General features: G+C 28.7%; 4 protein-coding genes across 6 annotated transcripts; 2 read left to right on the top strand and 2 right to left on the bottom strand.

The window, feature by feature from the left end:
* The first annotated feature begins 2,313 nt into the window (after nucleotides 1-2,313).
* On the top strand, nucleotides 2,314-2,983 carry LOC106768073. Its single transcript, XM_014653038.2, has one exon. The coding sequence runs from the start codon at nucleotides 2,490-2,492 to the stop codon at nucleotides 2,724-2,726; it is 237 nt and encodes a 78-aa protein (XP_014508524.1). The 5' UTR covers nucleotides 2,314-2,489; the 3' UTR covers nucleotides 2,727-2,983.
* Nucleotides 2,984-12,070: 9,087 nt separating this feature from the next.
* LOC106767624 lies at nucleotides 12,071-13,270 on the top strand. Of its 2 annotated transcripts, XR_002668849.1 has the most exons (3): nucleotides 12,071-12,454; nucleotides 12,532-13,179; nucleotides 13,256-13,270. XR_002668849.1 is itself a non-coding variant. In XM_014652553.2 (2 exons), exons 1-2 carry the CDS (start codon nucleotides 12,358-12,360, stop codon nucleotides 12,648-12,650), a joined length of 216 nt encoding a protein of 71 aa, XP_014508039.1. In that variant the 5' UTR covers nucleotides 12,088-12,357; the 3' UTR covers nucleotides 12,651-12,947. The 2 variants fall into 2 exon arrangements, 1 of the variants encoding a protein (XP_014508039.1); XM_014652553.2 differs by lacking the exon at nucleotides 13,256-13,270 and having other exon boundaries at nucleotides 12,088-12,454; nucleotides 12,532-12,947.
* A 4,687-nt stretch (nucleotides 13,271-17,957) lies between these two features.
* Nucleotides 17,958-21,459, bottom strand: LOC106766995 (chromatin structure-remodeling complex protein BSH). 2 transcript variants are annotated; one of them, XM_014651803.2, is made up of 11 exons: nucleotides 21,251-21,459; nucleotides 21,092-21,180; nucleotides 20,922-21,016; nucleotides 20,272-20,343; nucleotides 20,138-20,185; nucleotides 19,960-20,043; nucleotides 19,663-19,701; nucleotides 19,496-19,578; nucleotides 19,312-19,374; nucleotides 18,339-18,469; nucleotides 17,958-18,192 (listed from the first exon to the last, which is right to left on the bottom strand). In XM_014651803.2, exons 1-10 carry the CDS (start codon nucleotides 21,298-21,300, stop codon nucleotides 18,370-18,372), a joined length of 723 nt encoding a protein of 240 aa, XP_014507289.1. In that variant the 5' UTR covers nucleotides 21,301-21,459; the 3' UTR covers nucleotides 17,958-18,192; nucleotides 18,339-18,369. The 2 variants fall into 2 exon arrangements, with proteins under 2 accessions (XP_014507289.1, XP_014507288.1); XM_014651802.2 differs by having other exon boundaries at nucleotides 17,958-18,469; nucleotides 21,251-21,458.
* Nucleotides 21,460-23,952: 2,493 nt separating this feature from the next.
* Nucleotides 23,953-25,704, bottom strand: LOC106767796 (auxin-responsive protein IAA31). The gene is given in 5 exon segments (XM_014652746.2): nucleotides 23,953-24,808; nucleotides 24,905-24,942; nucleotides 24,945-25,001; nucleotides 25,088-25,296; nucleotides 25,444-25,704. Coding segments are annotated over 5 exon segments (570 nt in total). The 5' UTR covers nucleotides 25,665-25,704; the 3' UTR covers nucleotides 23,953-24,763.
* Between the last annotated feature and the right edge of the window lie 930 nt (nucleotides 25,705-26,634).

Raw genomic sequence — 26,634 nt, 5'->3', positions numbered from 1 at the left:
AAAAATTAAACTAATCTAAATATGCTAATCTTGTAATCGCGGATATCTGATCTTGAAAAGAGATCATGATCGCCTTCGATCAATTGTCACCCAAAGATGACCAAAACGCAAATGCCTTTTTTCGAATTATTATATATACTTGTACGGCTAACACTATCCTACTTTTCTCTTTTCACATACGCAAACATTAACAAAATGACCATAAAATAAAGATCAAATATATTTAGGATAAGATATATTCCAGATTCTTTAATTTTCGATAAAAAAAATTAAAAATAGGTCTTTTCTTTTCCATATACTTTAATTTTAAACATTCATTTTATATAAAAATCGTTTGTGATTTAGGTTTGCGCGTAGTAATCTTTTAAGTAGATTCTACTTAAATTCTCAACCAAGTAATTAACATTTAATCTAATTTATTAGAATCACTTTTATATTCTATAACTAAAAAAAAATAAAAAAAAATTAGTCCACGTATTTGAAAAGGTTAAAAAATTTCCCCTCCTATCTACCGTCTTAAGTTTCATTTAGAAAAAAAATCCAATCAATTAAGAAAAGTATAAAAAATATAATTATCATTGTTTTAGATAATCATATTATTAGTGTTGAATATCTATATTACCACTTGCTACCACCGCCACCAATAACCCATCACTTTCAACGTAAAAGTATGAAGATACAGATAGTTAAAAAGACACATATATTACCTTAATGTTATAAACTTGGACAAGAAACATAGAAATAAAAGAATAGAAGAATAGAAGAATAGAATGAGGGAAGAAGAGAGTAGTATAAAGAAATACTATAATAAAGCAATGAAATTATGCAACAGAAGATATGATAAATGATTAGATCCGAGAAAGCAAGAACTTTAGCAATGATTAACGGAAGAGTGCCTTGTATTTGATCAAGTTGAATGGTGTGTGAGATCTACTTGAACACCTGTGGCTTGGTTTTAGGATCCCTTAAGAATTAAGATCTGATAAAGTTAGACAGCTTGATGGCACTCTCTTGGGAGAGGAAGCTATAGAAGAAGGTGGGACCTTTATCTTCCCCTTCACCACTCACGGTTATGGCTACCTATATATGCCTCTGCATAAAGATCAACAATAAAAATACATATATTATACCATCTAAGGCTGCAAAGGAAGCACACAAACCTTGCTTTCCAATTTTCTTTACTTCTAAATCTTCCCTTTCTTCTTTATCATGCATCTATACGTACAAAGTACGCGGTCCAACTTTACATGCATGCTTAAATAACTGCTTTAACTATTATTATTATTATTATTATTATTATATATAACCATTTCTTAATACTTCTTAGACATAGTTGCATTCCTAGCTTAAGTTAAAACAATTTTCCCCTTATTCCACATATCTGTGTGAACAGAATAATGGTAGAGTTGATGGAGAACTGTACTCTCCTCTCTTTTGACTGCAATGACAACCAATAGTATCATTATATGAGAGATCTGTAATTATATAATATTTTTTGCATTACTCAACACCTTGAGTTTTATTCCTAACAAATGATTTAAGATTGTTTTGTTACCGAATGAGAATAACATGGAAATACAATTAACATGCACCATTTTTTCTCTATTTTTCATCCTACCTATCACTTATCAAACACACTTACTTATCTTTCTTTTATTTTCTCTCTGGGTGTTAAAAATGTTTGCTGTCATTATTTTCCTTGATTTTATAGGCACACGAGCCAACCAAAATTACATAAAAAGAAAGAGTTCTGCTGTAATGTTCTTTTTTCACAACAAAGTAAAAGAATCGAATAAAATATGAGTTACATACAGTAAAGTGGGTATAATTGGGTCTATCTGATACATGTTGAATTGAAATCGGTGGAAAATATTCCATTGAATTGTTCAGACTTGGTATTACCAAGTGATCCGAGAAAAATGAAGAATTAAGCAGAAAAGAAGTAAAAGCTGGGGAAATTATTATCTGAAGTGATGAGAGAGGTAAAGTGAGCTATATTCATTCAACCGAGTTAGGAGTGGACGCAATAATCTAATTCCGTAGGCATTATTTATATAAGAAAGAAAGGAAGAAGGCATCTTTTGTGTGGAGAAACAAAGTTATAAGATATAGCTAGAAAAGCAAAGTTAGCACTGTGTATATCAGCAAGGGAGAGGACAAGAACGCTTATGCTTTTTTTCAAATTTTACAACCATGATATCCATTCTTATTAGTCATTTCAGGAAATCCTGACCGTCCCTTTTGGCAGTAAAACTTGTGTGTGCAGCTGGTGCTTGCATGTGACTTTCCTGTACCCTATAAATACGGCCACTGCTATTCCAAGCAAAAACACCAACTTGCACACACAGATCAGCAAGAGCTACATCACACTTTGCTAAGTTCTTCAAGTTCATTTCCTTGAAAATCATACTCTCTGTGTGTGTGTTTGGTGAGTGTTAAGTGAGTTACTCTTGCAAATAAGAAGAAAAAGAAGGAAAGAAGAAACATATATGGGGGCTAAGAAGTCATCGTCCTTCTCCTTTTGTGGTATCTTCAAGGCTTGTTTTTCAAACAGCAAGGATGATTACTACTATAGCTACGATGATAATAGCAGAAGGCACTTTGCAAGTGATGAGGATAGAGGGCGTTGGGTTGCTGAGCCTGGTATTGACAGGAAAGCATCTGCTTTCATTGCTAGATTCTATGCCTCACGAGTCAGTGACTCTGAGCACCAAATTGCGTCCTGAAACTCAAATAATAAACCCTTTCTTTGTTGCTCTTCATTCATCAAACTAGTGCTTCCTTTAATAACTCACACCAGTTACACTTGGTTCCTACCTCTCTCTCTCACTCTCTCTATCCCTGCAAATGTAATTCTCACGCACTTTCATTTCCTTCTGCTGGTTCTCACTCGAGGTGTGGATCCAAACTTACTATAGATAGCTGCTAAAATAATGCGTGTGCTCAGTAATAATGTAAAAACTCATTATACTTTTGTTTTCTCTTCTCTCCATTCGTTGTTATAAAAAATAAAAAGTAATGTTTCTGGCTACAACTTTCTTTATCATCCTACCTCAGATTAATTTTCTCTAATTTAATATGATTTCAATGTGCATGTTATTCTATCACTGAGAAAATACATCAAGAGCTTATCCGTGACTGCATTATTCCTGCTTTGCAGCTATTAATTATCTCAAATTTCTCTATTGAAATCACAAAAGAAATATATTAAGCAGCTAACTGCGTGAATTATAATATCCAAGCAAGCACTTGATTGCAGCTATTAATTAACTGAAATTTCTCTATTCAAGAAATATATTAAGCAGCTAACTGCGTGAGTTATAATATCGAAGCAAGCACTGAATCATGAGCATATCAGTTATTATTAGTGCTTTTAATTTGTGTAGCTCTTCATTGGAAACACATGTTATTAGTCGAGGTTGTCCAGAACTGCTAACCAAATATGAATAAACACATGATGAATTTGAACAAACGTTCATGTCGGCACAGGTGTCGTGTTAGTTTGGTTGTAGGAAAATGTATATCCATAATAACTTCTGTAACACTGCTGACCTAATTTGTCTAAACCGGTGTGTGGAGCAAAGTTGCCAAGAAAATATTCAACGCCACACTCCATAAAAGTTCTGGACCATGCATTTCATTCTCTTTCGTCTCCAATTGCTTATGCAATGACAAGTTCAACCACTTAGGGTTAGACGAAATTCTCAGCTAGAGAGAATCCCATCTACGCTACCAGGTCAATTCTATATATTAATAGTTAAGTGCCACTAATTAGTTTTTACAAGTTGAAAAAGTTAAATATATAGGTTATATAATGACACTGAATCATTTATAATTTTGATTATCATTCAGATCAATTTGCAGTTATAGTTTTGTAATTGTAACTAAATGTTGTGACATGATTAAACCTCTGAGCTAGATTCTCTTCCTTTGAATCAATGGTTCAACTTTTGGCACAACCGTCATTATGTTCTCGTTTATCCAAAATTAGGTGTGATGTAGCAGAGGATTAGCTTGAAGAATGTGGTGAGCACATGGTGTATGATGACTTGTTATGGAGTATTGAGGAGAATGTAACGATGTGGTATCCTCTAGAATGATTCTGAAAGTTAAGTTAGTAGATATCCAAAGTAGGAGGTGAGTGATGATGATGAATAAAAACGTGTGCTTGGCACTATTTTCAGTTAGGTTTAAATTATTTTATTAATTAAAATTTTTCTTGCTAAATTAGTTTCTTTAAATGGTATGTAGTATTTTTTTTTGTCACATTCAAAACATAGTTTCTTATTCTAATTAACTTCTTGTATTTTGTCTTCTTCTATCCCTTAAAATGTTTGTTAACTTTTTTTTTTAATACAAATATGTTGTGCTTTGAAAGTGTAGTTAATTAAGAAGATCGTTTTCAATTAAAAATTAGTTGAAAGTCTAAAAATTAATTGGTGACTAATAGAATTATAAATGTTTAATATGATTATATACTAAAATATTTAGAATAAATTCCGAAGAAATGAACTTTAACTGTGTAAAAATTTAATTTTACACTTTTAATAAAATATATTTTGAGATATTTTAAAACTTTAATATTAATCTAATGTTAAAATCTTGTATTTTATATGAACATTTTACCATTAATCCTATATATATATATATATGGTATAGTTTAATTAGTTTGATAAATATAGTGGATAAATACCTTAAGTCTTATAAGTACAGTGTTAAAATCATTACGCTGATTATAGTAAGAGTAAATATTTCCTTATGTACTTGAGAAATATAGTAATTATCAATTGAATAATAAAAAATATGTTTAACAATTTGCAAGATACATATAATAAGTGTTAATATTAAGAATCTCGCATATTTTATTTATAATACGTAAATGAGTACAAATACTTTAATTTTATAATATTGAATAAAATTTAAAATTTATTTATTAGTTATTTTTATTTTTTTCAAACATTTCTTATTAAATTGGAAAATGTACAAAATTTTATTAATAAAATTGAATAAGTTTAGATATTGTATTTGAAGATATTATGTCTATTCACTAATTACCTTTTTTATTATTTTGCCAGTTTTAAATTTATTTTATACACATAAACGATTTCTATTATTTTAAAATATTTAGTCTTAATTAGTGAATAAATATGATTTTTCTGCAAGTTCTTCTAAGAAGTTATATCTGGTTTTTATTTATTTTATTATTTGTATGATTTAATATACTTGTAACAATATTTTGTAAAAAAAAATAAAATAGAAAATGAAGAATAAATAAAATGACTGAAAAAGAAAAAAAAATATTATCGCTAATTAATATTTATTCTCATGTTTAAGATGTATATATCAACATGAAAAATATTGAAAATATGATATTAGTTATAGATAAAATTTATATTATATATATAATATGTAAATTTTACTTAATAAACAAATACATTATGATTAAAATTAATTTTTTAACTAGTTGGTCGATTAATTTTATTTTTTTATGCACATTGACTTTTTAGGTCATTTCTTCGTCATCATTTGCGTGGAGGTTTTTGTTGAAAATCTTATATAACATATATGATTTGTTTATATAAAGATGAGGTCAAATTATAAAGGACGCATCTAATTTTATAATTAATTTTAGATATTAAATTAGTTTAAAAATTTATTATTTATCTGTTTTTTTAATCATCATTCTAGAATTTGTCATTACATTCTCATTTTTTATATATAAAAAGAATTAAGTTTATTTAACCTTGTAACAAGATATCATTTCAATTTAAAAGTAGTTAGAAGGTCATATTGGAAATGGAATTATGGAGTCTAAGAAGAATATTCATGTTTTCACATAAGTTTATGGCTCCGAATACCTAATTAAAAGGTGAGCTAACATATATTTCCTTTCACTATTTTAATTAATTTTAGGAAGTTAAATTAGTCTAAAAATTCACTGCTTAGCCTTTTTTTTTTATCATCATTCTAGAATTTGGCTTTACATTCTCCTTGTGTATATGTAAATTTCTCCCAATAACTAATTCGTGTATAAGATCTTTATTATTTTAGGATTTTAAACCTGTTTTTTTTAATTATCATTCTATAATTTGTTATTACAAAAAGAATTAAATTTATTTAATCTTGTAACGAGAAAGCATTTCAATTTTAAAGTGATCAAGATCACTTTTGAAATGGAATATTGTAGTTATATAATTCGTGTTCCAAATATCTAATTAATGAGTGAGCTAACATATATTTCCTTTCCATTCTCTATAGCCTCAACTTTTTTTTTTCTTAACTTAAATATTGACATATTTGTATTTATAGTTATAATAATATATGTGTAAAGAGTAAAAAAATACAATTATATAAAGCAGAAAAGGAAAAAATGTTTTGGATCCTGATTAGAAATGTTCGTTGAAAAGAATTGGGATCTTGGGAAGGAGAATCAGAAATCTTACTGATGGGTGGTGCAGTGAGTGCAAAGGGTTAACATAAAAGAAGTTGTACTCTTGTGCTTTTTCTGGGCTTCACTACTTGGGAAAACTATCGGTAAAGGTTAAACGGAATCGTCAATAAATGAACATCTCTCAATGACAAGATACCAGATTACCACTGTACTTAGGAATATCATTCCAGCATCTTCTTCGTTAACCAATTAATGTCTTTTACTTTCTGTTTCTAAGTACAAAACCTACTTTCACTGTCGGGAATATTGCTCAATTATCTACATCTTCACTTCTTAATCTTAACACCCACCATTTTACTAAAAAATCTTCTCTTTTAATTAATCAGTATTTATGGTTATAGTTTGAGAGAAAAATATACTATATGCTTGATGCAGATAACTATCAACTCAGAACTGGAGTTTCACCTTTTCCCCCATGTGGCATGAAATTTTGCAACTTTTGGTGGAAACTTTAGAGAGGTACTAATTCTCTTAATCAGAGGGTCTACATATTCTAACTTAGCTTCATCTGTTGGTCTGAAACTACAAAAGTCGTGCCACCTTTATGTGAACTGGTGGAATCCGATTTGAAGTTATCGTTGAGAGATTGACAACAATAACATTGGGGTGACACATGCATTCATTAATTTGTTTATATTCTGTAATGCAAAATATAGGCAGAGAGTATCTTTGATTTGTTTGCTAGTTACTTTAGAACCACTTAGGTTACTTCCAATACTCAAATTAAAGAGAACAAGCTCAAACAACTCATGCCACTTCCACACAGCAGAAGAAACCTTTCTGAACTGTTGAAAACGATAATTACAGCTTAGTTGTCATTACAAAGAACATAAATGTGACTTTTTGTAAAAAGAATAAGAAGAAAAATAACTTCAACCCTAAACAAAACCAAAAGTTGCAACTGAAAAAGAAAGAAGAAAAGTAGAAAGAATAGTTATCGTGAAGGAAGAAGACAGGCGATATCCCACGTGGCAATTTTAGGTGTAACATGCAGAATTGTTTTAATTTGACAGTAATGAAGTTGAAAAAATTCATGCCAGCAAGCCACACTACAAGCTAGAAGAAATAAAATGGGCATTTTCCTATCTAAGTAGCTAGAAATTAGGGGCATCTAAATTGATGCCAACTATATCTTCTTTTCGTACCTAGGGTTCTTCATGAGCTTTGGGCTGCCTCTCCGATGTGGAGCCTCAATTGAAACGGTGGTCTCTAAGTTTTCCCTTCTCATGGTCACCACAACTTCATCAATTTCTCAACAGAAATTCTTCTTATGAACCCTGCATCTCACGGAAAATGGACTAAACAGACTATATATATGAAGCTCCCCTCTGCACTCTAATAACATAAATAACATGTTGACCACTATAATCTAAGTTTCCACAGCCCTAATTTTTCATATTTGGTAGACTTTTTTTTTTTTTATAAAATCTTATGCATTTTGTAAAATTTCATAAAATATTTATAAAAAATCTTAGAAAAACGAAAGCGTTTAATTAATGATATGCATTACTCTCACCATTTGCTTTATTATGTGAGAATAGTACTTCAATTCGGCAAAGATTGGTTAATAATTTGGATCGAGAATTGTGTTAGAATTATATAATGTATTAATAATATGTTTTTTATTACTAGCATTTAAATACATTGTCATTAACAATAAGATCGTATTGAATAAAAGTTAAAACTAATCTAAATCATTTTAAAGTGGTGGAAAATAAAAGTATTTGATAAAGCTGTATGTTTGAGATTCTCCAAGTTAGCTTTTTATCCGTACGATATTTATTAGGTTAAAGCATTAGTGAATAGTGTGGGTACTTGCACGAAAAATGGGATTTATTATTTTTTATTTTTTTATTTTTTTTATTTTTTATGATTCACGTAGCAGAAGGTAAGTAGGGATCATAGTTGGTTGTTTTGTATATGTGACATCGCTTATGCATAGCAATTGATTTTCATTTCTAATTGGAAATATACAAAGAAGTGTCTTTCTTTGAAGCAACTTGCTTCGGAAGCATGAACATGTAAATGTTAATCAGTGCGTTGATTTACTTGATCCCATATTAATTAGTTTAGTCAAGTTCAAGTTAAGATGAGTTAGATGAGGTTGAGATCAAACATATTTTATTGAGACATGTAATGTCAAGTTAGTTTAAACTAAGGTCACCAAATTAATTTCAATCGAGGTCAAACCAAATTATCATTAGCACAAATTAGTTTTGGTTCATATAAAAGAATATCTGAAAATTGAACACAAGTTATGCAATAGATTATGCTAAACAAATTAAGTAAAACTAAGTTGAATTGGTCAAACAAGTTAATTGGACCTCAACTTTATAATTAAGTATAAATAATAAAAACTAATTATAGATCAATTTATACATAGTGTAAAATATTTATGAAACAATTTACAATTGAAAATATTTCAAAAACTTTTGTAATTATAAAAAATATTTAAGCTTAAATTAATTTCTTTAAAAAATTAATCATACTTTAATCCTATAGCTCTAACTCATTCTCATTTTATTTAAAGACCTTTTTTAACTTATTCAATATTTCATATATTTAGAATTAACGCATACCCTAAATAACAACTATATCTAAATATAACTTTTACATTAATCAATATGATTAAATTAACTCATTCCGTCAAATCATTGATCCAAATATCCCTTAAGTTGGTTGTATAAGTTTTACAAAAACGTGGGTAGGTTGGGTACGAATGACCGACGGCCCAAAAATCATTTTAACACCTATGGAGATAAAGATACATTATTGAAAAAGAAAAAAAAAAAACAATATATCATATCAGACACACTAGTAAGCACTAATTAAAATGTTCATGAGTATAAAAATAAATAGTTTACATATATTCAATTATGCTTTTAAACTAAATTATATATATATATATATATATATATATATATATATATATATATATATATATATATATATTACGAATAAGTGTTTGACTTCAAATTTAAATTGCAATAATTAGTTTAATTTAAATTAAGTATTTATTATTATTAGATTCAAATTAAATATCCTATTTAATTAAACAATTTAACAAATGTATATTATATTTAAAATAGCATTGGCACAAGAATAGTAATTTGTAAAGAAGACGACATTATAATATATGTTAAATTAAATTATATTTTATTTTAAACATAATTATTGTAAGAAAACAAAGTTGTTAAAGAAAATGACGATACGTATATAGCGAAGAGAAGGTTCTTGTAAAGAAACGTGGATGTGGGGATATAACCCTCTACTTTAAGAGACAATATAGAGACAATGAAGAACATATCACAAAGATGGAGCATGCAATAATAATGGAATGAGGCACACACATTATTACTTGTCACTTTGCTTAATGTTTACCTATTTTTAATTACTTCTTTATTGTTTTCAGTAATAATAAATTTAATCTAATTTCTTTAATTTTGTATTTTCAGTTTATTTCATATCTTTAATTTCTTTTATTTAGAATTTATTGATTCTATTTAAAATGGATATATGATTTACGGAATTTGAAGTTTTATACTATTTTCTATAACTTTTTAAGAAGTTGAGGTAGATTTAATGAAATATTTTTATAAAGGAACCATGTGAATTGGTTTTTGTTAATATTAGTTTGAATTTTTATAATTGGACTTATGGACATTATTAGATCTCTCATTATTAGATCACATTTGCTTCCTTTTTCAAAGTTTGTATAAAGTTTAAATATACTCAAAACACATGTTGAATTACAGAGTTACTGTATGTTTACATGTCAAAATCGTGTAAACACGTGAAAATCATGTGCCGACAAATTACAGGGTTACTGAGACAATGAAAATGGTTGAAATATATTTGTCAAAAACAATTTTTACTCAGACTATTTATTTATGTTTCACTGAAATTAAATGAGTCTGATAGAAAATGTTAGAAAAGTATAGTGAAATATTATAAGCATTTAAAAAACGTGGCAATGATCTCAATCATACATACGCGTTATTTTCTGTCCTTAAGACAATAAGGTTTTGTTGTCATCATTTATAAAACGATAATCGTCCCAGCAATAATTTGTACTGTTCACATGTCCTTCAATGGTACATTGCATGTGACAAGGAATAAACAAAGTCTAATTGCTAAACTGAAAATCAAAGTAAATAGAGATCAAAGGACATGCAACACAATACCGTTACACCATTCGTCGTCCCTCTGCATTATACAGTGTCCTTAAAAATTCAAGTAAATCTCAGAATACGTCAGAGAAACCTTTGGTATGTGAATGTGGATATCACACTATCATAGGATTTCATTGTTTAAGGGTTTTCAGACACCTTAATGTAGGCAATATACGTTGACTTTCAATATTTTTTGTAATTTCGATGTAACTTTGTCTGATTTGCAGATTTATGTTGCTACAAACAAAGACCAAACACACTTTTATAAGGAAGGTAAGATTCTGAAACAACATTAAGATGCATTGGGAAGCTAACAATATATGATTAGTCATTAATTACTTAAATGGCTGTCTTAGTGAACTCATGATTAGAATCAACGGCACCGTCACTCAGTGTTCACATTCAGTATGAATACCAAGACTACATATTTCGGTGGTTTATGTTAATACGATTTAAAATTAGGGTAAAACTGAAGAAACAAAAGCATAAGGTTGACAGCTAGATATTATTAGATGTGATAAAGTGGATGAAGAATATTTAATAGAATTATATTAAAAAGGTTATTTTTTTATTCATTGGTAAACTATGGAGAGTATTATTAGTGAGAAAAATGGGTACTAGATAGGGCTGAAAATGAAGGGGTGGTGGAAGAAGACCCCACAGGGATTAGGGTTCCTTTGGTTGTTTTGTGTTGTCCAATCTTCCACGTTCCCATTCCCCATATCAGATCATTATCATCACATGCCATGAAGTGGGAAACTGAGCCATTGTCCAATGCCTTTATTTCATTACATAAGCTTCACAAATTACAGACCTGCATTTTCAGGCTCCCTCCACCAGTAACACAACAACTTACATTAGTAAAAAAAAAAAAACACAGTGAAAAAAGTCATACAATATAATGGTAAAGAAAAATAGCATCGTAAACAAAATACAGAATTATAATGACACCGACAAGAAGGAAGATAAGAAGAAATGTGATTTACCGATGACTGCATATTAAGATTTACTATAAAAGTCATAGATTTTAAATTTTAAGAATAAAAAGTACTTTTTAAATTATAAAAAAATAATTTTTTTACATAACTTTATATTCGCATAACATTACATTGAAGCAAAATGTTAAAAATAATATAATAAAGGAAAACTCATTAAATAGTATAAGATAAAGTAACACAAGAGAGAAGCAAAGAATTGAGTTTTCTACATTACTGAGATCTTAGTCATATCACAGAAACATGAACAGGAATAGCCTATCTGATGGCAAGTGTTATACTTGTTATAGACAGTCAGAAATGTTTTAATTTTAAATAAAAAATATTTAAAAATAAATATTTGAAATATAAATTAAAATGAAAATGAATCTGATAATTCTAAATTTGGAAAAGTAAAAATATCTGAAGTTAAATTTGAAATGATTTATGTGTGATGAATAGTGAGAGAGAGAGAGAGAGAGAGATGAGGGGGGTCCAGTTAGCATTAAATAATAGTAGAATGAAGTAGAAAAGTGAAGAGGTGTAAGAGAAGGAGTGAGGGAGCGTGGAGCATGTGGTTTGGTTCTTCTGAGATAAGGGAAATCAATCTATATATCAATAAAAACGATTCATTTTCCATCCCTCCTCATCTCACGGATCTTGCTTTCTCTCTCTTTCCTTCTTCTCTTCTTCTTCTTCTGCTCTCTCTTCTGTTATATATATATATATATAACCTCCACACCTTCTTCCTTCCACCCAAATGGCCTCTTGGAAGAAGACCATCACAACACCCTTCAAAAAAGCTTGCACCTTTTTCAACCAGCAGCCACCAAGGGATCAAAAGAAGTCTCAACCAGGTCTCTCTCTCTCTCTTCATCCTTTTCATAATTCTTTCCTTACTTTCTCTATCTTATTCATTCTCATCAATTTCCAGACCAAGAGAACCGAGTGATGGATCTGCACGGGGAAGTCATGGCATGTGGCTACGAAGATGTTCAAGTTATGTGGTCTATTCTCGACAAGTCCAAATCCACAAACTCTTCAACCAATTAGCTAATCTTTTTGTATGCTAATGTTAAGGTCATTCTCATCCCACTCTAGTCTAGCTCTGTCAAGTGTTGTTGTAGGGAATCCCCATGATTGATGACAAAATCATGGCGAGATTATTATGATGAAATGTAGATTAGATTTTTTTTTTTTCTCTCTTGTTTAGTCAATAGTCAATGTTCAAATTTCGAGACAGAAAAATATCTTATAGAGGACAACTGAACATGGGACAGGGTGTCCGACTGTCATGCCCATCAATTATTGATGATAAGAAGAATGAGGATAACATAATATTTTATTCTATTTTAGTATTTTGTTTTATGACCAACAAAAGATTAGTAGTAGTATAACAAAATCTTAAGTATTTAAAGACATTCCCTATTTAGCTAAGACTCTCTTTCTTTACATCTTTAATTTTTCTTATTAGAGAGAGTATCACACCCATCACCAACAAAACTTCTTCTTTCACCAATTACTATCAACTAAGACCTCACCGACATACACTTTCACACTAAAGTGTTTCAAGAACACACATGTGAGATTCCTTTCTTCGAACTCCTTCATCTCTTCCTCGTCTCAATGTCTTCATCTAATTTTTCAATCTCTTTTAGGTACTTTTGTTCCTCTTCCAACTCTTCGTCCATCAAATCATCTTTATGCATTATCAATTTGCTACCATTCTCTTCACAAAAGTTCAGTTCAAAAATCAATACAACGAAAATCTTAACTAATTCAAGATTATACTTCATACTTAAAGAATTAAAATTTATTATATTATATATGTAAATTTAATTCAATCTCATTAAAATAGTTTGTGTACTATATGACCATCCATTTAGTAGTTGACTCGACAATCAACTCCTTCATATCCATAGTTGATTTTTGGAAGTCAAGAGACTTCTATCAAAGATGTATAACTCAACTAATGAGTAATCAAGATTGTAAATTAAATATATTTACAAGCAAAGTATGTTTATCAATTTTGATTAGGTTATTATCAATTAAAAATCTATTCAAAACTTATAAATACAGATTTAAAATAAAAAGATTGATCATCACATTTATTACTTGAGAATTAATTCTAATCGCCAAACAATCATCTACTGAATTCATACGTTTTGCAGGTAACTCCTATATACCTTCTAAGGGATACTAAAAAAATATTCAGATTGTTAAAATAATTAAGAATTTGTTTGAAATTTAACGTTAAACACCTCAACCCCGTTCTCAAAACACATTACTAAGATTTAATCTAATTTATTAATAAAACAAATATTCAAGTTCACCATTATTTAAAAATAATAGACACCTTAGTAAGATTTAATCTATTTTATTAATAAAACATATACTCAATTCACCATTATTTAAAATAATAGAAATAACAGGAATCTTTAAATAATCTTACAGAAATCATCATCATAAAATTAATAATAAGAATTGAAAGACAGCGGAAAGGAAAGTTAGATTTTCTGAATGGTTAAATACGTTTTTAGTTCCTATATTTTGGAATGATTTTGGTTTTAGTTTCTTTTTCAAATTAAGGTACAATTTAGTTCTTCAACTTTAGAAAACTTTGGTTTTAGTTTTTTTTATCAAATTTTTTTAACTTTATTTGCTGTTTCAAGCACGTTTCATTATAGCATTTAGATTGTTTAGACTGATTGACACATTTTTGTTTCAATATTAACTGAGAAACGCATTTGAAATACCAAATAAAGTTAAAAAAGTTTGATAAAAATGACTAAAACCAGAGTTTTCTAAAGTTGAAAAACTAAATTGCACCTTAATTTGAAAGAATGACTAAAACCAAAATCGTCTTGAATAGGGACTAAAAACATATTTAACTCTCGAATGATACATTATAATTTATTTATAATATTAAACAAAATCTTAACAAATAATAGAATAAATTAATCTGTTTTCATTCGAATTTTATTTAGAGAAATATAGATTACGAAGAAGTAAAAGTTGATTGAGAAAAAAAAAATGACCACCATTTTATACGATACTTATATTCTTACGCTTCCTTTAAGAAACTATATTTTTATGTATATATTTTTATCTATTTTATTTCACCTAAATATTTTAATCTTTTTATTCTATCATATAGGCACTTGTACTCTTTTTTTTTTTTCTCTTTCATCCATTTCAATTCACCGACAATTAGATGTACTTTAATCAAGAGTCATTATTGCCTATTTCTCAACAATGTCGCTTTTATCATCATTAGTGAATATATGCACTGTCTCTATCATCATTTCTCTTTCATAAAAAAGATAATTATATTATTTGTTGCTATTTTGTTTTAGATATTAATTCATTTGAATTAGTTCGATATGAGAACTCAAGTCAAATTAAATAGATTAGTTTCAATTTGTTTTTAGTTTGATACGGGTTAAATCAATCAATTTTTTATTTTTAAACTTAGTTAATCAAGAATAACATCAATAATAATAAATATCATTATATATTTTCATTCTTTTAATTGAATACTTTTTGCAATCGTACTTTTTTAATTGCTGTTATTATTTATTTAGTATAAGTAATTAGAACCGAAAGATGCTCTTTGCACATTTTTAAAGAACATATCATGTGTGAAGTTTGGACAAAATTGATTTGACAAGCATATTTTTGATATATTGAATTGTAAAAAAAAAAAGTTTGTAAGAAATAATAGTCTTAGATAGTGGTAAGTTGGATCCTCTTAAATGCCTAATGAATGGTCTTAAAATGGTCACATCAAGTCTTTTAAATTATGTAAATAATATATTTACCTAATTCTTAACAAAGGTGTGTAAATTTTGCTTATAATCTTTAATAAAAAATATATTTTTATTATCTGATTGTTGTTTATATTTGTATATTATAATATTTTATCTCGAGAAATGAGCATATTGAACATAGAAATTCGATAACATTAGATAATAATTCTAACTTGAATAAGATAAATTTTAATATTATTTTATTCAGTAAATTTATGTTATAGTTTGATCTTATTTGTGGCGTCTTTCACGATAATTTGTAAAAAGGTAAATTTGTAATGTTTTTGCTTTAAGGAAAAGATCTTGAGAGTCATGTTAAAATTGAGTTAGTCATAATGAAAGAGAGATCATCCTTTAATTAGAAACAAATTTTATAGCAGTTGACATGATTTGTACCAGACAACTATCATTATTAAAAAAACGCTAAAAATAAAATAATCTATAAGGAACCGTAAGAAAAAGAAATTTATTAAAAATTAAAAATAAAATTACATATATTACTGTCACTTAAGTAATATTGTAAAATGATTTACAAATATACTTTCTCTTAATTGTCTCTCTTAGTTATCTTCAATTTGACACTGCTCCCATCCCAAATAACAAAATAGTAACATCTGAAAAATCCTATTATTATTCTTTCAGTCACTCTCCTTATCTTTGTCAAAAATTATAGGTTCCAGAAAAGGAATATAAGTGAGAGAGATATTAGAAGAAAAGATACAAAAATAGAGACAGACAAAGAATATAAATTTTAAAAAATAAAAGAGAGATAGTTGAGATAAAAAAATAAGAAGAGATTAAATTAATTTTCACAATTAAGATAGAACAACAAAATTAGTTAATTGATTAATAACACGTACCATTTAAAATAAAAAAGATTTTGAAATCAAAGTGATTCGCAAGTGAAAAGATTTAAATGATTTGTTATTTATTTAGCAAATAAATTGTTCAGTGTGATGGGGAAGAATAAAAACAAAAGTTTAGGACCAATGATTATAGTGGTAAGTCATTATCATCCAAATCAGATTCGTATATTATTTGATTCCTAAAAAAAGTTGACTACATATTCCACCATCTACACCTACCAATATAACAATTGGATTTCATTCTCTAATACATCTCATTCATTCATGCTGCCAAAAATAAATAATCTTCAAATAAATGCTTAAAATAATAAATAAATCTTCTCTAAAACATTCTTTAATCTGGTGAAAATAAACAATTTGGAAATTTTCATGGAGTTTGTGTGAATATAAATCATCCAATTTGAGAACCACGAAATTTCAGAACAGAGGAAGACTAAAACTTCCCAATCACCACACGTTTTTCTTCTCTGGAATCCACGTGCCTTTTTTGGCTTTATTTCAATTGTCGACATTGTCATTTTTTTATTAGAGTGGTTGTAAGCTTTTAATTAAGAAAGAGACTTGAGTTATAATATGTTTAAACGACAAAAATATCTAAAAAATGGTTTTGTTACTAAACTAGACAAATTTGAGAAAGAAATTACGGCAAAAAAAAATTAATTACGAAAATGAACAAATAGTAAGGAACGAGACAACTTCAAATGAAAAATTGTGTATTCCTGCACGACTTTTATTTGACCAATATTAAAATTGTGTATCCAAAAACAACTTCATATCCTTTTATCATTAAAAATTAATAAAAATATTGAAGTTGTAAGGTGTTGAACACTTCAGTAAGGATGCAAAAAGAGATTATACTTTACCTATTTAGAGGTTTTCTATGCATGCAGTGAATTCACATGTGTTAAACAATTTCCTTTATTAACATGATGATTATAATTGCCTAAATTAGAAAAAAAAAAAAAAAGGTAAAAGGTAGAGTTCTGAAAGAAAGAAAAAATAATAGAAATACTCAGACATTGAACATGTTTAAGTGCTTGCACTTACTGCTTTCATTTGAGTTGCCATCTGATGTAGATGACGTTTTTGAGGAAGTTATGATAGTTCTTTTAAGTATTGTTTACTTAAGTGGATTTGAAAAAGAAGAGTAATTGAGAAGATTTGATCATAAATTTTTTTGTTGGTTTATTTGAATAGATTTAGAGATAAGTGAGAGTGAATTTGAAAGTACATTTTTTTTAATCTGTAACATAAATTAAATCCTACATTAATTCTCACAAATTTTACTCCAAATTTATTTAAATAAACAACAAAAAAAGTTACCTTCAAATCCTCTCAATTACTCTCGTCTAAATCCACTCAAGTGAACAAAACTTTTAATTCTTTGTGATTAGAAGGACGTTGGATTTGGATTTCTTGCTGTAATGATCAAAATTCATAATAGATATCTTTGAAATATATATAAAAAAAATGTTTTAGATTAAAATGGAATAACATAAATTGTACTGTAAAGTAAAATGTTAAACTGTAGATATTTTCTATAACACATACAAAGCTTGGTTTATTAAAGTAAATGTATTTGCTCGAAAAGACTCACCAAATAAGAACAAATATATAAATGAAGATAAAATGAGGGTAATTCGAGATGATTGAGAAAAAGAAAAAAACTAATAGCAGACATAGAATGCTAATCCAAAGGAGAAGAGAGGACTCCTCAAATTGAATTTTTAATTTATATTATATAGTATATTTAATAGAGATTTTCTAGATTACAAAGAAAGATTTCTTCTAGGAGAAACACTCAATTACTTTTAACTTCAAATATTTAACCAGATTTATGTGGACTAATTTAGGGACCTCTTGGTTTCACAGAAAACCACCAAATGGGAAATGGCTTGATACTACAATGGCCAGAACACTCTGCAAAGATGTAAACACTTTTTTTTTCCTTTCGCTTTGGGTACAGAGAATATAAATAAGAAACTACATGATTACATCCAACGAAATCAAATGATATGGTACTAAAAACCCAGCTTGCATATAATACAAAAACTTAAAACTCTAACCTTCTGATATGGTGCTGACCACGGAGCCAATTCACCTGAAATTTCTCTCTTCCTTTGCTTCAAGGGCATCAACTTCCTCATTGGAAAGTAGGTCCACAATAGGTTCATATACGTCCCACTCCTTTCTTTTCCTGTTTGCATTCAAGAAAAAATACTTCAAACTTGTCAACTTTTCATTGAATTTCATATGCAAGACTATACACACACACACAAACATATTTGTTCCTGGCGCAAATAACCCTTGAATGCCTTATGTGATACGAGTCGCTAAGTTTAAAATCATAAAATTAGTTACAAAGTGGTTTTAGTTGGAAGGGCAATGACTTTAAGCTTTAAATAGTAGGTAGGATACAAGGGAAAAGATTGGTCGGTAAGCTGAGAATTGGGCATTGCTCTGCCGAAGAAAAAGAAACCCCTTTGTGATGGGAGAACCCTAGCCTAAAGGAATAGGAGTTATTGGATTGGTGTCATCTGATTAGGAGAAAGTGAGACATTGAAGTACTGAATCATTCTACAAAATACAGATCAAAATGCCGACATGGCAATAAGTGGTAAGCTTAGTTGTCCATTTCATAATTTAAGTTTTATTAGCATTTACATATTATAAACAGATAAATAGAGAACGAAGTGTAAAAGGAATTTTTTATAATGAACTAAAATACACACGAACAATCAACAAAGGCATTCCATTTATCTATCAAGCTCCAAATTGTCTTCATCTCAGCCAGGAAATCTGTTTAATAAAGATAAAACAAACAACAGTAGATTTCAATCTCACTTCTTTTTCTATTCCACCGTCAATTTCCAAACTTTTTTCTCTTTTTACTGATATTTTTACCTTTCTCTTCTTCTAAATGCACAAGCCACAAACAAATATGTCAATAGCCATACTATGCCACTAGTTTCTGGGCCTATTTCTGAGGCTCCTTAAATTTCAGCAGAAATAGAGGGTTTGAATTTATGACGGACTTACCGGACTACACTAGATTTCGGACCAAATAACTTCACCAAGTCCACTGCTACAGCACCTCCTTTACTGTCATAAGATCATTGACGAGAAAAAAGACATGACTTGGGAAATACATGTTGACTTAGAATTGTAATAAAATTGCCCTTATCACGCAGCACAAACTTGACACAAGTGTATGATAAAAGACCTGATGGGAGTATATTCAGCCCCTCGACGACCCTTCTTGCTCATTCTGCTTTCTCTTGCTGAGACCACACTTTGAATTGCAATCTAAATATGGAAACATAACGACTGTGGTAACCGGACCATATATAATTCCTGAAAATGATACATTAATAAACCAATAAAACTTACTTCGTAAAGTTGCTCTCTGATAGCAAAGGCAATAGCTGGCTGCAAAGCAGAAGAAGCATTATACAGTTTAGCGTGTCTCATTTTTCAAGAATGTCTGTGTGCTTGTGTATGTTGAAAAGAAGGCAAGAAAGAGAAAGAAAATTCCGTTGATAAAAAACAAGAAAACAGTTCCTACAGTACAAAAAATTGTTTCTTTACTATAACATAATTCTGCCTAAGTAACAAAATTCTATTGTACTCCCAAGGTCTCTATCAAATTATTTTTACTCATTACTAATGAAAATTGGATATACTTACTCCAACCTCAGGATCTTCAATGCCCATGTCCTTGCAGAAGATTCTAGCAAACTCTTCAGGGTCACTCTCAAAATTGTTCAAGTCCTAGAATTCAATCATTTTAGACACAAAACCGAAATAAACCTAAACAAGCACGGTAATGTTACACCACAACACCTGTGCTGTGCTCCAACCTTACCCATAAAAACTGGTCCTTCACAAGCGTATGATTAACACGAAGATCAAGCTGCAAAACAGAAATAACGTTTTGTTAAAATGCAATGCAAACACTGAATGCAACAAGAGAAACACAAAATGGCAACAAAGAGAGACCTTGATCGGAACAATCTTCTCTCCAGCATACATATCCTGGCCTTCATAGGATCTAAACTCCAAGAGCTGTGACTGATAGCACAAGATAACATAAATTAGGCTAAATGTAAAATAATAATAGTATTAAAGATTTACTGCTAATTTGAACACTATGAGTCCATTTGGATGAAACTTCTCTATAAGCATTTCTTGAAGAAAAAAAATAAAAAGAAATAAATTAGTTTATCTATAAGTTAGGAATCAAACTTTAAAGAGGTTAATAGGAGATAACTTCTATAAATTAACTTATTTATAAACTAATTCTACCTTATGGAAAAACAAATTTCATGTTTCTTTCTTACTTTTTTCTTATAGAAATTTTCAAAAAATAAAAAATAAAAAATAAATCTTCAAACAAATCACATGTCTATGTAATTTCACGCCTTGGTCTCTATACTTAAAAATCACAAGTTTTAATCCCTAATTTTAAATACATTTTAGTCCCTACCGTTCAAAATCGAAGAACCAGTAGTTTGTCTTATAGGAACCAAAATGAGTTACAAATAAAAGTGCATGTGAAGGGTCTGAAACAAGTAGTTTGTCTAAAACATTGTAAAAAAGAAATTAAACGTAATATAAAGAAAAGCATACAAATATGGAGATGTGTGTACTTGAATAGATTGAGCAATTTGTGTAACAAAGGCGGGAGGGAGCTTCAAGTCTTTAACAGTCCTTTTTGCAAAGACCACAACCTCGGAGTCGGGATCTACAATGTCGGAATTCAATCAACGCAAATGAATAAACAAGAAGGGCTAAATGAGCAGTCTTTGTTTGAAATTACCAGAAGGGTTCCAAGTGAATGCGTCTTTGTATCTTTGCCCGTCGATTTCGATATCCAATCGAATGGGAACCAAGTTCTCTGCAGTTGGCCTGTACATTAATCATTCGTTACGCATTACAAAAACCAACAAAATCAATCAGTTTCAATTTTTAAACTTACATTCTGAACTTTACAGGGTTTCGGTAGAAACCCGAAATCGGGGTTTTCATGCTCTCCCAACACGAATGAACGAATGGACGATTACGACGCCGTTTTCATGCAAAAGGTTGACAAACTAACTTGCTCTGCACCCCCAAAACAAAATCAATCAATATACTAGAAAAATATCTCCTTCCCACTCTGCAGTTTCTGTGTCTAATTTTTCATTTTTTTTTTCAGTTTTTACAAACTTCGGTTCTCAGATTTCAGGAACCGTTTGGGCTCGGACCTAGGCCCAGTATCAGACTCCTGCGTGAAACCCACTCCTTTTTTGCCATATCTGAATAGTCTAAATAAATAAATAGTAAGTAAAATTAGTTTTTTCCAAAAATTTAATGATATTAAGCATTTATAATTTTTACATTATCTAATTAATTTTTTAGTTTAGTGATACGTCATCTTATTTATTTTTCATTACTTCTTAAATTATGTAAAGTGTTATGTGATTAATATAATAATAATAATATATATATAATATAAACTAATAAATAATTTTTATTATTCACATTTATGTGTTGGATAATTATAATACCATTTTATATTATTTATAAAATTTATTTTTTAAAAACTATAATGATAGAATAAAATAACAATAAATTACTTAATTTATAAAATAAATAAATAGTAAAAACTCAATTACAAAATTATAATTTTTAAAAATATTTAATAATTAAAAAATCAATAAGAATTAAATTTAAAATATTTAAATTTATAAAAAAAAGTAAAACTTAATTTTATATATATATATAATTCAGTTTTACTTTTTTACATATATATTTAATACACTACAAAATTAATAAAAATAAATTAAAAATATTTAAATTTATAAGAGAATCATGATAAGATTTGATTAGAAACCAATCCAATTTCAAGGACAGCTCAATACCAGAAGTTCAGTGAAATCATTGATGAGTTCCATTTCATAGAAAGAATTAGCATTCAATTCATTAGAAAACAAAACAAAATAAAAAATATATAAATTGTCGTTAAAGAAAAAGTTTCAAAATTTTTAATATATATATATAAACTATGAAATCACATTTTAAGTTGTATTTGTTATTTCATATATTAGTATTTTGTTATGATAAAAGTTTTAAATTTATCAAATTATATTAAATATATGTAATATATTTTACACTTTTTCAGTATAGACATAATCAATCAATGATCCAATTATTTGATCGTTCATTTAGTGTTTCAACGGGATTAATGACCGGATTTAAATTTGATTACATTCAATCCAATAATTAAAATACCTTTTGTAAGAAAAGAAAATTCAAGCATAATAAATAAATATAGATAAACAATTATACGCAGATTGCAACTAATTTACATCATTATTTATATAATACACCTTTTACAATTATCTTTAGTGTTTTTTTATTCATCTACTTTATTGTTTAATAAAATTGTTATACTTTTAACCTCATTTATTATTCTAAATCATTTTTTTAATAAATAAAAATACTTTTTTCGATAAAATTAGGTACATAAGTATTCTTTCAAAATATAACCTTTCTTACTTAAACTAATTAAGACAACTTTTTTTAAAAAAAAAAAAAACTGTATTGTTTAAATTAAAAAGAAAGATACATTTCTACTCAATTTTATAATAATATAATAAATTTTATTAAAATCGATTTTCAGAAAATGCTTAAGTAATGTTTACTATTTTTTTTATCATTGGTCTTTTTTAAAAAATGTGATTTTTTATTTGTCATTTATAAATTTCAAGATAATATTTACTTCTAATTATATATTTAATTTATTTAATATGAAGAGAAGAAAAATAGATACGATAATATGGAGAGAAAATACAATGACAAATAAAGGTGGATTGAAATAAGAGAATAGAAAGGCTTTGTAGCTAATTCTTAAGGATGACATATGTATTTGAATTTATTTTTTTTTAACAAAGTATCTATGCATTAATTAACGAATACATTATAAATATAAATACTATTTAATTTTTTAAATTGAGTGTGTAAATAAGGATGAAAAAATTTATATCTATTTGTATCTTTTTTTCGTTCTCATCATATTCCATTCATTTTAAATACTAAAATATCATTAATTTATTAGAGAATATAAAAAATTAATTATATTAAATTTTTCTCTTAGTTTCATAATTTATTTATAAGGTATATATTAATGTATACTTTTACTCTTTTATATAATTATTTGATGTTTATTTAATTGTTATTTGATATTTTTATTTAAAATTTATATAATTATAATTTCATTTTTGATATTTGATTTTAAATATATATATATATATATATAGTTTTATATTAAATATTTTATAATATTATGTTGTTGTTTTTTTAATTTTTTATCTTTTGTAATTTAATTAAAATTTGAATAAGTAAATGAATGAGTACCAAAATACCTGTATGGAGAGAGAAGAGATTGAAAGAAAAAATCGTAGAGATGAGAGGAATATTTATACATGTAGATGAAAAAATCAAACCTATACCTGGATCATTGTCATCTTACTAACTTCCATAATAAGATTGTACTAAAAGTAGAAGAAATTCTGTATAAAGACTTTGTTTAATTTAATTTATAATTTATACATAAAGTAATACAAATGTATAGAAATTTAATTTTGTTATGATTATTTTTATTGAAATAGAGAGCAGTTGAGACAAGAAGAAAAGCTTGATGCATATGAAAAAATGATGTATAAGAAAGTGTGGTTGGTTTATGGTAGTGAAAGTTGATGAGAAGGTTGTGTTGAGAGATGAAAAATTGAGGAATGAATGATTTTGGAGATGAAATATCATTGTCAGTAGGTGAATGTTTGATGAACAATCAAAATGAGTACAGTTCTCTGGCAGACAGGTGTTTGAATGTGGATTGTTTAATTCATGGTTAGAATCTTCCTCAAATCATGACAATGAAAGAAAAACCACTGTTCTTGACACGAGGGGTGTGGACACTATTAGCATCATTACGTTCTACCCAACAAAGCCAAACACATCAAAGCAGAGACACCAGAAAAAAGCTCCATGTAGGGAAACTAGAAAAATCATACCTGCTTTTTATGCGCTTTCACACATTTTAAGCAACACACGCTTTTCAGTATTTTTCCTATTTCAACTTCAAGCTAAATTTCACACAAGGAAGCTGCAATACACCACAAAAATAATTTACCTACTTTAAATTCTTCAAGGCTGAAACAATAGCTCCAACCCTATTATCAAACACTCTACCCTTTCTATGCACTGAATTCACTATTAGGTAACAAGACCTATACATCTATATATTTTTGGTGTATAAACCTATATTAGATATGCCAATCACGGGATCCATTCTTTTTTGCTGAAATATTTCAACGCCTTTCACCCACCTATAATTAATTAACTAGATCTACAACAAAAATTTATCAACAACGAAAATTGATGAGGAGCTTGTGTTGTGTTGTGTTGTGTTGTGACAAGTTCTATACTTTACTAAACTAGCTAGCATCTGTCAGCTCTCGTGATCTTCAATCTCTTCACACTGTTTAAGAACATCCTGCATTAATTATCAAATACAAAATACACTGTAAAATGGAGCTAAATGGTAAGATTCAAGACTTGAGTTTTAGAGACAAATATGCATATCACTTACTCCCACGGTACATCTCCAACCATCATCCAGTCCCCTTCTTGATCCTCGTAAGTTAGCACGTGAAAATTCCCAGAACTGAGTGGTTGAGAGTTTGGACCTGAAAAAACAAAATTGATCTCTAAATATGACGGTCCAAAAGAAGGTGCTGAAGGAAATGATTTTATGAGGGTTTCAGATGCTCACACAGAATGGTGGTCCTAAACATATGGCCCAGAGTTTTCACCAGTCCGTCATAGCTATAATGTGCCATCAGATTTAATTTTCTTCCGATGGGGATCCCTTCCATGTAGACTTTCACAAACAAAGATGGTTTTTGGCTCAGATGGCTTTGTTTCCCCACAAGGGTGCTCCTCAATATGGACTTAATTGGTGGCCAGTTGAAACTTTCCTCCCTGAACGGTACATAACAGATTAACATGTTAATGCAATTAATCCTACGTGCATCACCATATCAAAATAGGATGAAGAAGATCAAGAAACAGAAAAGAATCCAAGGTTAGCATTGGTGTGGAGAAATAGATACAAGGGTATTTGTTTACCTTGGTGTTGAATTGAAAGGTGGTTCAGATTGAGAGGAAGGAGATATGCTAAGACCAAGTCTTAGGTCAGTGCTCAAATCAGTTCTGTTTCTGCAGACACTTGATGAAGGGGAGGAAGAGGGTGGTGGAGTCGTAGAAGGGTGGTTGTTGCTATCAATGGAAGAAGACGAAGATGATGATGACTGGGTATGAGGAGCATCGATTTGCTCTAATGTTCTCATATCTTCCAATGAGTGAAACTGATCAAGACTGAAAAGAAAAGCCGCCACCTTAGGGTCCTTATATATATATATATATATATATATATATATATATATATATATATATATATATATATATATATATATATATATATATATACACACCAACACCAACAACAGAAGCTACTTTAAACCAAAAAGAAAGAAAAAGAAAGAGAGAGAAAGAGAGAGTGATAAGCAAAAAGAAAAGCCAAGTCAGACATTGAGCAGAGTCTCTTTGGTTTTGATTTGCCCTGAAGGTGGGCGACATGTCCACAAGGCCTAAGTTACACGGTCTTTAATTAATTACTTGTTTTGAAGTTTTGGTTGGTTGGAACCAACAAAACTTGTTTATTTTAATCAGCTATTAATGATATTCCACCCCTCTTCTTGTTTATTATAGTTTTGGAAGCTTATAATTTTATTTTAATCAACTCTGCCTTCCATGGAAGATGTCTTCACATCATTATGGGAGGACATCAGGTTTACTAATATTAATTTGCCTCTATGGTCATGCACACCATGTACCTTATCATTAATAAAATAACAAACAATGGAAAACTAATTTCTGCTTCAATACGTCTTGTCTTTTCAACACCAATATACCAATGTGTGTGTATATTATAATAATCCATGGGAGAATTTAGTGGGTTTTGATGTATAGTTAAGGATTCTGTAGAGAAGATTGTTTAATTTGGTTTATGATTTAGATGGTGAAAAGTTTTGAATTTGTACCGTTGATCTGGTGAAAGAAATGAAATTTGAAGGGGTTTATAGGGTTTTAACAATAAGGGTTGAGAGAAAAGGACATTTGAATAGAAAGAGGTGAAGTATATAATTGGATGTATCCTTGTTTGTTAATAGGAAAAGTGGGATTGAGGCGATGGTAGTGCTAAATATAACTAAAGTTGAAGCAAAGTGATGGCAGTGCATAAGTGTTGGAAGAGAATGA

This window comes from Vigna radiata, chromosome 7 (assembly GCF_000741045.1).
Source record: "Vigna radiata var. radiata cultivar VC1973A chromosome 7, Vradiata_ver6, whole genome shotgun sequence".
Taxonomy (NCBI): Eukaryota; Viridiplantae; Streptophyta; class Magnoliopsida; order Fabales; family Fabaceae; genus Vigna; species Vigna radiata.
The sequence above is the reverse complement of the archived record's forward strand: the minus strand, read 5'-3'. Positions and strand labels throughout refer to the sequence as shown.